The sequence below is a fragment of the Vespa mandarinia genome, chromosome 22, assembly GCF_050613455.1.
Source record: "Vespa mandarinia isolate Hongniang chromosome 22, ASM5061345v1, whole genome shotgun sequence".
In the NCBI taxonomy this organism is placed as follows: domain Eukaryota; kingdom Metazoa; phylum Arthropoda; class Insecta; order Hymenoptera; family Vespidae; genus Vespa; species Vespa mandarinia.
In genome coordinates this window covers 1,352,501-1,365,000 of record NC_140831.1, presented here as the reverse complement: position 1 = coordinate 1,365,000, position 12,500 = coordinate 1,352,501, and the positions used below count along the sequence as shown (strand labels likewise).

General features: G+C 34.4%; 1 protein-coding gene across 3 annotated transcripts in view; it reads right to left on the bottom strand.

The window, feature by feature from the left end:
- Positions 1 to 12,500, bottom strand: part of LOC118442644 (uncharacterized) — a 43,940-nt gene that overhangs the window by 12,701 nt on the left and 18,739 nt on the right. For 2 of the 3 annotated variants that reach the window (XM_085663516.1, XM_035868510.2), the window contains exon 2: positions 10,352 to 12,037. In XM_085663516.1, coding sequence (XP_085519642.1) covers positions 10,352 to 11,451 — 1,100 coding nt within the window. In that variant the 5' untranslated portion in view covers positions 11,452 to 12,037. The remainder of the gene's footprint in view (positions 1 to 10,351; positions 12,038 to 12,500) is intronic. The other variant, XM_085663515.1, reaches the window with a different exon arrangement.

Here is a 12,500-nt window from a genome sequence, read left to right as displayed (position 1 = left end):
CTACTACTACTACTTAGTAGTATACCACTACTAACACTATTAACATCACTATTACGTACTCCTACTCCTACTCCTACTATTACTACTACTACTACTACTACTACTACTACTACTATTATCTGTTAATGTATTTCATAGCAGAGCGAGAACGTAACCGAAGCGAAGCCGTGTTTATGCCATTGCACTTCCGGCTGGAAGCCAGAGAGCGAGCGGCCATGTTTTCTATTTTTTTTTCTTTTTTTTTTTTTTTTTTTTTTTTTTTTTTGTTACTAACATCGATTTTATTTACCGGAAGTAAACAAAAAAGAAAAAAAAAAAGGAAACGTTCAAGGGCATACTTTTTATTTCAGATATATTTATAGTTTTGATATCTTTTATCGATAAATCTCGAATGGACAACTCTCTTTTATTCTTAACTTATTTTTGTAAATAAATTATTTTCTCTCTCTCTCTCTCTCTCTCTCTCTCTTTTTTTTAATCTTAGTTTAATAGTTTAATAATTCTTTATTGCTATCGTATATTTTAATGTTCTATAATTTTTTATTGAGATAAATTATATATATATATATATATATATATATATATTATTAATTAATAAATTATGATCTATTCATTATTTATTATCAAAACCATTTATCTAAGCTTTATCATAACTTTCGATGGTATATAATTAAAACGACATCGCGACATCGTCGTATTAAAGACGAAAATTGAATAAGATTTTCATATCGACCGGTTTTCAGCCTTCGTCCTTCGTCCTTCGTCCTTCGTCCTTCAGCCTGGTTGTTACTTGTTGAAATGCATATAATACGGCGAAGAAGTCGAATTAAAAGGATATGAAATATTCAACGGTTCCACAAATAACACCGCGAGGAACGTAAATAAAAGGACTACGACGAGTCGTGTTTCTAGAAATGCAATAGAAGAGAAACACCCATCTATAAATAGGGAAATTAAATTAACCCATCGTTTTCTCAGACTACGTTTCAAGATTTATACGCGTGAGAAGTAAGAATGACATACAAAAAAAAAAGAAGAAAGAAAGAAATAAGAAAAAAAGAAAAAGAAAAGAAATATATATATATATAATTTCTGGCAATATTATTATAACGACGAATAATATTATTATAACGACGAAATATATATAAGACGAAAAGAGAAATACTTCAAACGAGGATAATAAATAAAACGCAATGGACATGTAATATATAAGAAAAGTAAAATAATCAGGATGTATCTGTATAAATAGACGAAATGTAAATATACGATATTGTACGTGTGCAGTTTGTCGCATGATAAAAAAACATCACGAAAAGAAAAAAGAAAAAGAAAAAAAAAAAAAAAAGAAAAAAAGAAAAAAGAAATTATTTTAACATTTAAAACGAATAAAAAGAAAAAAAGAATAAAAAGGAACAAATTCCTTCCTAAAATTACAAAAACAACAACAACAACAACAAGAGAAACAACAATAATAATTAAAATTATAAGAATACGTCGATTTAAGTATCGACATTGAAAGATCAATCGAATTTCATTGATAATCGATAATTCCAAAAAAAAAAATGTTAATGATAAATATAATAATAATAGGAACTTACAAACGAATCTATTTACACAAATGAACGAACTAACGTACGAACGAACGAACGAATATACGAAATGAAAGTCAAAAAGTAAATGTCATGAATTACGTTTTCTAACGTAAGGTAAAACGTAAAGGTCTCGAATAAGCGATCATCTTAGAGATGATATATAAAACCAGGCGGTTATGGTAAAAACATGGAACGACGTTTCCAACGATGTGGATCGGTGAGCGTTAACTTCTCACCAGGTACGGGATGATGGATCGTACGCGTTGATCGTACGATGCTCTCTCTCTCTCTCTCTCTCTCTCTCTCTCTCTCTCTCTTTCTCTCTTTCTCTTTCTCTTTCTCTCTCTCTCTACACGATGATGGATCGTACGTATCTACCTACGTACATGCATACAACATACCTATAATACATATAATACCTAAATACGTGTTCGTTAACCCTTTTACGTATTCTCGGTCTCAATGACCGACTATAATCGGGAATTAACGTAAGAACGAACGAACGAATGAAAGAAAGAAAAGAAAAAAAAAAAAAAAACGAAAGGAAAATAAAAAAAGAAAAAGAACGAAAAACAAACCATCGAAGAAAGAAAAAAAAAAGAAAGGAATAAGAGAGAGAAAGATAGCAAAGATCGTACCTGTTTTACCTCTTTCGAAATGATGGTCCTCCCTTCCTCAAAAAGAAAAAAAAAAAAAAAAAAAAAAAAGAAAGAGGGAAGTACGAGTAGTGTGACTGTTCTATGTAAAAGCATAAGGGTGCTCCCTGATGCTACTTGAAGGAAAAAGAAATAAAAAGAAAAAGGAAAAGAAGAAAAAAAAGAAGAAAGAAAAAAAAATAAAGAAAATAAAGAAAATAAATAATAATAAAAAAAAAAAAGAAGTAGAAGAAGGGGAGAAAGGTTCGATGGAATAAACGTTGGATGGTATAGGGAACTAGGGGTAGTATGGGAATTGGTAGGAGAGGATTATCGGGAGGGAGGGGGGAAGGAAGGAAGAGGGATAACCGTTACGACTTCTCGACTCGCACCTGTTCTCTTACCCTCTCTTTTTCACGGCTCATCCTACGATCCATTGTACATTTTAGTTTAGGGCTTACCTAAGGAACCCTAAAGCGAGAGAACCAATATAACGTCACTTTATGGATTAACTTAAATAACAGTTTAAATCCTTGGCAAATTCCTTCATAACAATTGGATATACATATACATATACATATACACATATATATATATATATATATATATATATATGTCCAATATATATGTATGTGTGTATGTATGTAAGTATATATATATATATATATAAAACGTAACGAGAAAAAGTTAAGAAACAAAGGGTGGGGGTGATGGGGGAAGGAAAAAAAAAAAGGAGGAAAATGAAAAACTTTTCTTCGTGAATTTTTTTGGGAGACTTTTAAAAAGAGAAAAAGAAAAGGAAAGGAAGAACGAACGATTGCGCGAACAAGGAAGAAAAAAAAGAAAAAAAAAAAAAAGAAGAAAAATACGAAAAAAGAAATTCGAAGAAAAATCTCGCGAGCAAGTAGTCGACAATAAAAACACGATGACCTCTCTCTCTCTCTTTCTCTCTCTCTCTCTCTCTCTTTCTGTGTCTTTCTCTTTCTCTTTTTTCCTCCGTCGAGGAGAAAATTCTCAAGCATCGTCCGTTGATGGGGCTCGTCGAGAAGAGCCAGCAAATTCGTTCCTTATCCTCGAAACGTGCCCCTTGAAAAAAAGAGAGAGAGAGAAAGAGAGAGAGCCGACTCTTGGACGCCAGAGAGATTCGAACCCGTGGAATGCGAAGTAGCACTCGAGAAGAGACGAATATAACGCGTGTGTAACACCAACGCTCGATACCCCGATGGTAACCGAAACATAAACCAGACGTTGAGCATCGCGTTAGACCACAAAACGTACGTAAGGAGGAGGGATAGGGGCTGATACTGAGACTGGACTTTAAGGGGTGAAGGGAAATTGAAAGGGAAAGAAAGAAAGGGAAAAGAAACGTTTCGATTCGATTTCGTTTATACCCGGAAAGGAATGGATACGCGATACTTTCACACGTTAATAAATATAATAGTTAATTATGTCTCATTAAGTAATATGAAAATCATATATTTGAACATACGAAATAAAGAATATAAATGAGATTTAATAATAATTAATTAGACGATTATGAACTTTTTAATTGACACAAAATATCCTTTTTAATTTAACTCGTTAATCGTTTTAACAGATTTACATGTCGTTCCATTGTATTCTTTATTTTTTATTTTCTTACGGTATGAATTTTCGATATACCTAGATAGTCTGAATTGTTTTTGAATATGACGGATGAAAAGAATTTTGTCAAGGTCTATATTCTTCTCCGTTCCTTTTTTCTTTTCTCTTTTTAAAATTATTATTTTATAAAAATCAATATATTCATATCTAATATCGTTTCTCACTTATCAGACGATTGATTTAGAATTAATCGTCCGATTGATTTTAGTACTAATTAAAAGAAAAATTATTAATGTTTTCATTAAATTTTACTTCTATTAAAAAAAAATTTATACTTTTGAGTTTTTAAATATCAAAAAGAAAAAAAAAAAAAATATATATATATATATATATTTTCAAAAGTTTTTTAAATAAAGTTTATAATAAATCGTGCGTTGATCGTTTGTAACCGTACGTTACAACTAACACGTTAAACATATGCTCGTTTAATTGTATTCAATTTATAGTAGGATTACAAATAATCACTTAGTCAAAAAGAGGGGAATGGGGGAATGGGAGGGGGGCTGGAGAGGGGGAAAGGAAGGGAGAAAGGATTAAATTTGATAACTCGTTTTTACCGTGGGCTCATCGTAAATGAAAATATTTCATTGAAAATGAAAGAGAGAGAGAGAGGGAGAGAGAGAGAGAGAGAGCGAGAGAGAGAGAGAGAAAGAGAGAAAGTCAAGAGATGTTTAAGACGATTCGTTTCGATCGTTTTACATCGAATCCTACGTTTTATCGTCGTAAGTGGGTATTTAACTAAAGAGTAGAGAGGGGGTAGAAAGAAAGAGAGAGGAGAGAGAGAGAGAAAGAAGAGAGAAAAAGAGAGGAGAGAGAGAAAGAAGAGAGGAAAAGAGAGGAGAGAAGAGGAAAGGAATCTTTTGGTCGTTCGCCGATCGGTGGGTTGTAATTACATCGGCCGACACGAATTTTGCAACGGGAGTTCGGCTAATTTGTCTTTCGTACGTAGCCATATATATTATTTTGCGAACAATTTCGACATTCTATAAAGAGTACCTTCGATCTTTTGCAAAACACAAAACGCAATAACCAATAGAATTCTACAAAATGAAATTTCGTTCGAGAACGTAAAGAAAATATAATGATTTTTCTTTCTTTTCTTTTCTTCTCCTTTTTTTTTTATTCATTTATTTATTTACTTATTTATTTATTTATTTATTCTTTTTCCTCAATTATTCTAACCTTCATGTCTGAGAATAGTGAATAGAACGTAATAATATTTTGCCCTAATGTTTCTAACATCCGACTTTTTCTTTTTTTCACAGGGACATTCTACGGAAAAAAAAAGAAAAGAAAAGATTTAAAAAAAAAAAATTCTTTCCAAACAAATTCGAAGATTTATCGAAGAAGAAAAATAAGAAAAGAAAAGAAATCATTTTCATCGAACACACAAACGATTGTTTAATCGTAAATATTTTTTTTCTCTTTTTTTTTTTTTTTTTTTGGAATTCCGAACGCATTTTCAAAGAACAAATCTAAGAATAAATCGTTGGAAACAATTGGAAAAAAGAATATACGATTGTATCGTGGTTTTCGTCGAGGATGAAGTAAAGTACAAGTGAAATGATGAAGTTAGAGTGGTGGGTACAAGAGAGATTTGTAAGTATGAAAGCGCAAAGATCCGTTATCGCGAGCCACTTAGGTAATGAGCTAGTAGTACTTAGTAGATAGTAGGGACAGAAGAAGTAGAAGCAGAAGAAGAAGAAGAAGAAGAAGAAGAGTAAGAAGAGAGAAAAAAAAAGGAGAAGAAGAAGAAGAAAAAGAAGAAGGAAAAATGTCTTTTCATAATAGACTCGGTACGATCGTTAGATATTCATCCATTCGTGTTGTTATCATTCGTACTCTCGGACGATGACGACAACACAACAAAACATCATCGTCATAGTCATAATCATAGTCATATATAGTCATAGCCGTTGTCGTCATCATCGTTTTCGTCGTCGTCGTCGTCGTCGTCGTCGTCATAGTGTCATAGTAGTCGGCGATGACAACGAGTAAGGCCGCACCCCAGGGTGTCTCTGAAGAGTCTACCAACGACAATGGGCCGGGAGAAGGGCCGGGAGAAGGGCCTGGGATTCACCATTAGCGTGTCGCTTTTCGGAGCACGTCCGAAGGCGTACAGAATGGAGGTCTTCGCTCGTAACAATGCCATATACTTGCCGACGTTGCTGACTAAAGCGGTGCTTTCAAAAGCTTTTTTCTTTTTCTTTTTTTTTTTTTTTATTTCTTTCTTTCTTTATTTCTTTCTTTCTTTCTTTCTTTCTTTCCTTCTCTCTTCCTCTTTTTTTTTTTCGTCAGGTTGTACATTCTTCGTAAGGATGAACGAGAACGAGCGCAGGTAGAAAAAGAAAGAGAGAAAGAAAAAGAGAGAGACTTTGGGGGGGGAGGAGGAGGAGGAGGAGAGATAGGAAGAGGAGAATAAGCTACGATCGTGATAAGAACGTTCAAAAATAAAAGCGAGTCCGATCGATCGTGTCTACTTATCGTTGTACCACCAAAGATGGGAAATTTCAACGAATTTCAACGACCGAGATAAAGAGAGATAAAAAGAAAGAGAGAGAGAGAGAGAGAGAGAGAGAAAGAGAATAAGTAACGAACGTGATAAGAACGTCGAAAAATAAAAATGCACTTATTATCCTTAATACCATTACAAAGACGAATATTTTCAATGAATTTCGACCGATCGATTCGCCATTGTCGTTGTTTGTGTTATCGAAATTTTTTTCTGTTACTTTATTTGATTTATTTATTTATTTATTCTGTTTTTTTTTGTTCTTATTTTTTTTTCTTATACGAGTTCTAATACGTGCTCTAATACGTCTTTCTACGAAGAGATCGACTTTCATCTTACCGCAGTCAAAAGAGGGAGAGAGAGAGAGAGAGAGAGAGAGAGAAAAAGAGAAAAGAAAAAGAAGAAAGAGACAACGGGTACGATGGCAGACGCGACGATAGAATTTCAATCGCATGGGACCTTCGACGACGACTACTACTACTACTACTACTACTACTATTACTACTATTACTACTACTACTAAACTAGAAAAAAAAAAAAAAAAAAAAAAAAAGAAGAGAGAAAAAAACTTCGGAAAATTCTCTCTCAGGTTTCTGTGCCTTGGAGGCCTCCGAACAAACACGTGGAATTTCAAAAACGATTTTTACAGACATTCCCTACAAGGGGACCTTGTTTCCTTTTCTTTTTTTCTTTTTTCTTTTTCTTTTTATTCTTTTTTTTTTTCCACATTCTTCCTCCTTTTCCCTCCTCCATCTCTCCAGTCCCGCCCTCATACTCCTCTAAACTCCCTCTGAAATACTCTAGAAATGGATAAGGGATTGTAAATAATAGGGCCAGGACCAGTTGATATAAGCTCGCATGATAACGATGTTGGTGGGAGTATATAAAAAATTAAAAAGGAAAAAAAAAAAAAACGGAAGAGAAAATATATGACAACCGGGATCATCGGTTATCTTTCCGGTTGATAAGATAAATTTAAATTAATGTCACTTAAACATTATACTTTTATATTAACGAAGTTTATCATAAAAGATTTTATTTTCTCCAAAGGGATCGATCGCGATTCGATGAAATCATGATTTATAATTACCAATATCATTAGATTTCTAAACGTTCTAATTACCAATTATCACGACCTCGTTTACTATATCTATATATGTATATAGATACATATATAGAAGCATCCATATGTGTATATATATATATAGGGTGTATCAGAAATATATCATCAAACTTTAAGAACATATTTTACTTTTTGTAAGGATGAAAAAAAAAGAAAAAGAAAAAAAGAAAGAAAAGGATCATACAAACATAAATCCTCCGAACGTTTCCTTTTCCAAGTTATATAAATATCTGGTTTTTTCTTTTTTTTTTTTCTTTTTTTCTTTTTTTCTTTTTCTGCTTCATTTACATCAGACGTTTTTTTATATGCATCGAACAATCCGTGCAAGGTCGATGCAAGATAAACGCGCATATATGCGCATCAATGCCAAAAGAAAAATCATTGTGAAATCGTAGTTTATTTCTTTTTTTGCTTACTTTAAAAAAAAAAAAAAAATGAAATTTCCTATCGACTTGAAAATTATTTTTAAAGCCTGTTATAAAAAAAAAAAAACAAACAAAAAAATTGTTTATAACTCGAAAAGAAAAAATTTCCGGATTGAAATGTTTCTACAATTATTTTTTTTTTCTTTTTTTTTTCTTTTTTTTCTTCTCTCCATAAATGCAACAAGTAAAGAATTCTTCTTAAAGTTCATCGATCTATTTCTAAAACATCCGATTATTATACATTATCCACATATACAAATAATTGTATGTATAAATGTATATAAAATATATATATATATATATATATATATATATATATATATATACATACATACATATTTTAGTTGTGTCACTTTTATTAGGTATTTGATACTTTATTATAAATATCGAGCAATTAATTTAAAAAGAAAAAGAAAAAAAAACATATATATGCCAATTAATTTTCATTACATTTCTCGTATAGAAGACTTCTTCTTCTTTTTTTTTTTTTTTTTTTAACGAATCGTGAGTTTCTAGTCTATCTACCGGCTGTTACGAAATAAAGAAGAAGAGGTCACGCTCGACGAACTTCTCGATCGCATCTCGAACATCTCATAACATGTAGAGGTATCTTCTACTTTTTCATATCGTACTTTAGTTCTTTTTTTTTTCTTCTTCTTCTTCCTCCTTTTTTTCTTCCTCCCTTTTTCATTTCATTCCATTCCATTCCATTTCATTTCATTTCATTTCATTTCATTTCATTTCATTCCATTTCATTTCATCCGCATTGCATCGCTAAAAAGGTTGCCGCTTCGCACCTGTGCGTTTTGCCGCCTATCACGATTGTATTCCTTTAAGAATACGTATGTAGGTGTTATATATACGTACGTATATATATATATATATATATATATATATATATATATATGTACGTAAGAGGTACACAGGACGTGAATTTTTACGTTCCGCATTCACTCTCAACTCTCCGTGAGAAGAAACACTATACAGAAGAGATACAACCGATGATGTATCGCGAAACTCATTGATCTCGTGCTGGATACGAGACACCTACTTTCGACCATATACTTATATATACGTGTGTGTGTGTTGTATGTAAGTATGTATGTATGTATGTAAGTATGTTGTATGTAAGTATACGTATAATGTGTATGTACGCATGGATGGCTGAGAACTTATTCCGAAGGAATAATCTTGATCGTTGGTTGTGTACGCGGAGAGCGTTGAAAAAAAAAAAAAAGAAAAAAAAAGAGAAGAAGAAAAAAAAAAGAGGAAAAGAGAAAAAAAAAGTGTGTCGAGGATTTGGCGTTGCGTACGCGTGACATACCAACGACGTTGTTCCTTGTCTTTCACTATCTTCTATTACTTTTTACTCGAAAGAAAAAAAAAAAAAAAAAGAAAAGAGAGAAGAAGGAGAAGAAAAAAAGATAGACCCATAATTGTTAGCCATTTATATATATATATATATATATATATATATATATATATATATATCTATGTGTGTCAAGAGAAAAATAAAAAGAAAAAAAAAAAAAAAGAACTGAGATTTAATAATCACTAGAAGAATTTTGTTCGGTTGGTTTACTGACAAAAATATGTTCGTCAGTTCTTTTTTTCTTTTCTTTTCTTTTTTTTCCTTCTTTCTAAACAGACCACCATTTATTGGGGTCAATATTTCTAAGTCTTTTAATCGGTATATATATATATATATATTTTTTTTTTCCTTTTTTCTTAAATAAATTTCTCGATATTTATAATAAAAGGTATCAAAAGTACGTAATAAAAGTGACACGACTCTGATACAATTAATTATTAATTACCGAACGTAATATTCGTTACAAATGGTTGTAAAAAAAGAAAAAGAAAAAAAAAAGAAAAAAAAATAGATAAATAAGTAAATAAATAAATAAATAAAAAAAATAAGAAAGAAAAAGGTTTGAGTATAGAAACGAAACCGACGACGACAGTATGGCGATCCCCGGAAAGCTTTCACGAGGGTCACGAGGTACGTTATTGCATGGTCGATCGTTCGAAATGGGACGGCTTTTCTTATTTCGTTAATTAATTACGGATCCTCCGTTGTAACGGCGGCCAGCCGGCCGTCGGCACTCTCGAAAGTAATCGAACTGGATTCCAGGGCGTCAAACTCGCACGATAAGCGGTTCCCTTCGCTCGGCTCATCGTTCATCGGTTAACGGCCTCGCAAAGTAGAAATTGTACATATAATATATATACATATATATATTTGTGTGTGTATACATAGCATACGTACGTATACACACGTATACATATATATATATATATGTATGTGTGTAAAGCGTGGTTGATCGCGAAAAGGAAAAAACAAAAGAGAGTAACAAGAAAGAAAATAAAAAAAAAAAAAGAAAAAAAGAAGGGAAAAGAATGAAAGAAAATATTTTTACCGATGTCCCTGATACGACGTCTTGACGAGTTTAACAGCAAAGAGGAACTGTATCGCGCAGACCAATAGGCAGCACAGGTTCAAGGACAGAGCGAGGGCGCATAAAGCCAAGGTCACCTCGTAAACGATCGTGTACTCCTCCGGGCTGATTAGGCTACTCGGCGTGACCGTCAATGGTGAAATCTTCAATAGGAAGATCAGGGAAAGTAGAGCGAGCAACAGAGATACCAAACACAGTAATCCAAGGCTCGTTAACATCTCCTTAACGCCTGCCTCGTGGCATCTATGATTCCTCGACAATGAGGATGACCACGAGGCGTTAAGAGGTATGACGGTTGGTCCAGCATGTCCGATTTGTTGTTGGACGGCCTGTAATGCCGACTGATGAAGAACAGGTGCTGGGGAAGGTGTCGTTTGGCTAGGTAATCTAGATAATCTCGATATATCGAAGCCACCGTTCGCCTTCGGTCTATCCTGATGAATCGGCAATTGAACACCGACGACCGTCTGACCTGGCACACTCGACAGATTATTATTATTATTATTATTATTATTATTATTATTGTTATTATTATTGTTATTCTGTCCGTTGACATTGTTACTGGCACCAACTACCGGACTGACACTGTTAACCGAATGTTTAGACGTCGACAGGGTTGAGAGATTAAGGGCGTGAGAGTGATTGAGCCGTTGCGAGAGATTATTAACGCTTAATTGCGAATGATTCAATGGATGACGATGAGCCGAGGAAGGTGTCGTAGCTGCTTGATGAACGTTCGACGATCCCGTCGTCGTTTGTCTTTGCGACGTTTGATGAACCAATGATTCGTAAACGTCGATACCGTTCGTCCGAGCAGAGTTTGATGACGTTCCACGTGCGATCGTACCACAGCTACCGTTGCCACCGTAATGTTGTTGCTGTTGTTGCTGCTGCTGCTGCTGCTGTTGTTGTTGTTGTTGTTGTTGCGGTTGCTCCTGTTGATTGTGCTGATGGTGATGATGGTGGCCGGCGTGCAACGAGCCAGAGCTCGTCTGATAGTCATTGTGGTGATGCCTGGAGCCCGCTGATGACGGTTGCCCCGTCAGGATATGCTTCAGCATTACTCGACGCTGATTTCACGGGCGGAAGGCTGTCCTCTCGTTTAACACCTTACATAGTGTCCTGTCTTTCGATTCAAATTATTCTGCTTGTCACTCTCTCTCTCTCTCCCTCACTCTCTCTCTCTCTCTCTCTCTCTCTCTCTCTCTGTCTCTCTCTCTCTGTCTCTCTCTCTCTCTCTTTGTCCGTCTTTTTCTTTCTCGTACGTTCTCGATCTCTCAAGGTCGTCTCTACGTACCCGGGCTCAACGAGTTGCTACATAGGAGGTCCACCATGGCGACGACGTGGATTCGCAATGGTAACCCTTAAATGTTGGGCCACTTTCTTTCAGGAGAGGGACTACCGCTTGAGGAACGCCGATCTGATAGGAGAAGGAGGAGGAGGAAGAGGAACCAGCGATGTGGATGATGAGCTTCGAACGACATCGGCATCGTACAACGAAGTATTACGCTAAATTCACCCTCTCAACCTTCACCAATCCAAACTCCCACGCGTACTCCTTAAGGTGGCTGCAATGTCGGTCCACTTCCGTCTCCCCTTTCTAATACTCTCTCAGCCGGCATAGCTTCCGAGATCGTGTCGGCCCTCCTAGAACAGATCATAGAAAATTATTAATGGACCGTTCGAACACCAAGAAAAAGAGAAAAAGAGCCAGAGAGAGAGAGAGAGAGAGAGAGAGAGAGAGAGAGAGAGAGAGAGAGAGAGAGAGAGAGAGAGTGACAGAGAAAGAGAGAAAGAAGGAAATAGATAGATTAATTTAAGACTCGAAGGACGAAGAAGGATATTAATAAATAATAGGATTTTCTCTCTCTCTCTCTCTCTATCTCTATCTCTCTTTTCTTTCATTTTGATCTGTTTTAATCGATCGATCAAACGAAATCTCTCGTATTCGTTTATTCATCGTAAGATTTTTCGAATTCCTGATATACAGGAGTAAGAAATAAAAAACGGACATTATTAATTCGTAAACGTCGAAAGCAAAAAAAAAATTTAATGATCTCTATCTTCGAGTAACTATTAAACATTTATACGATCAATAATTTTATTAATC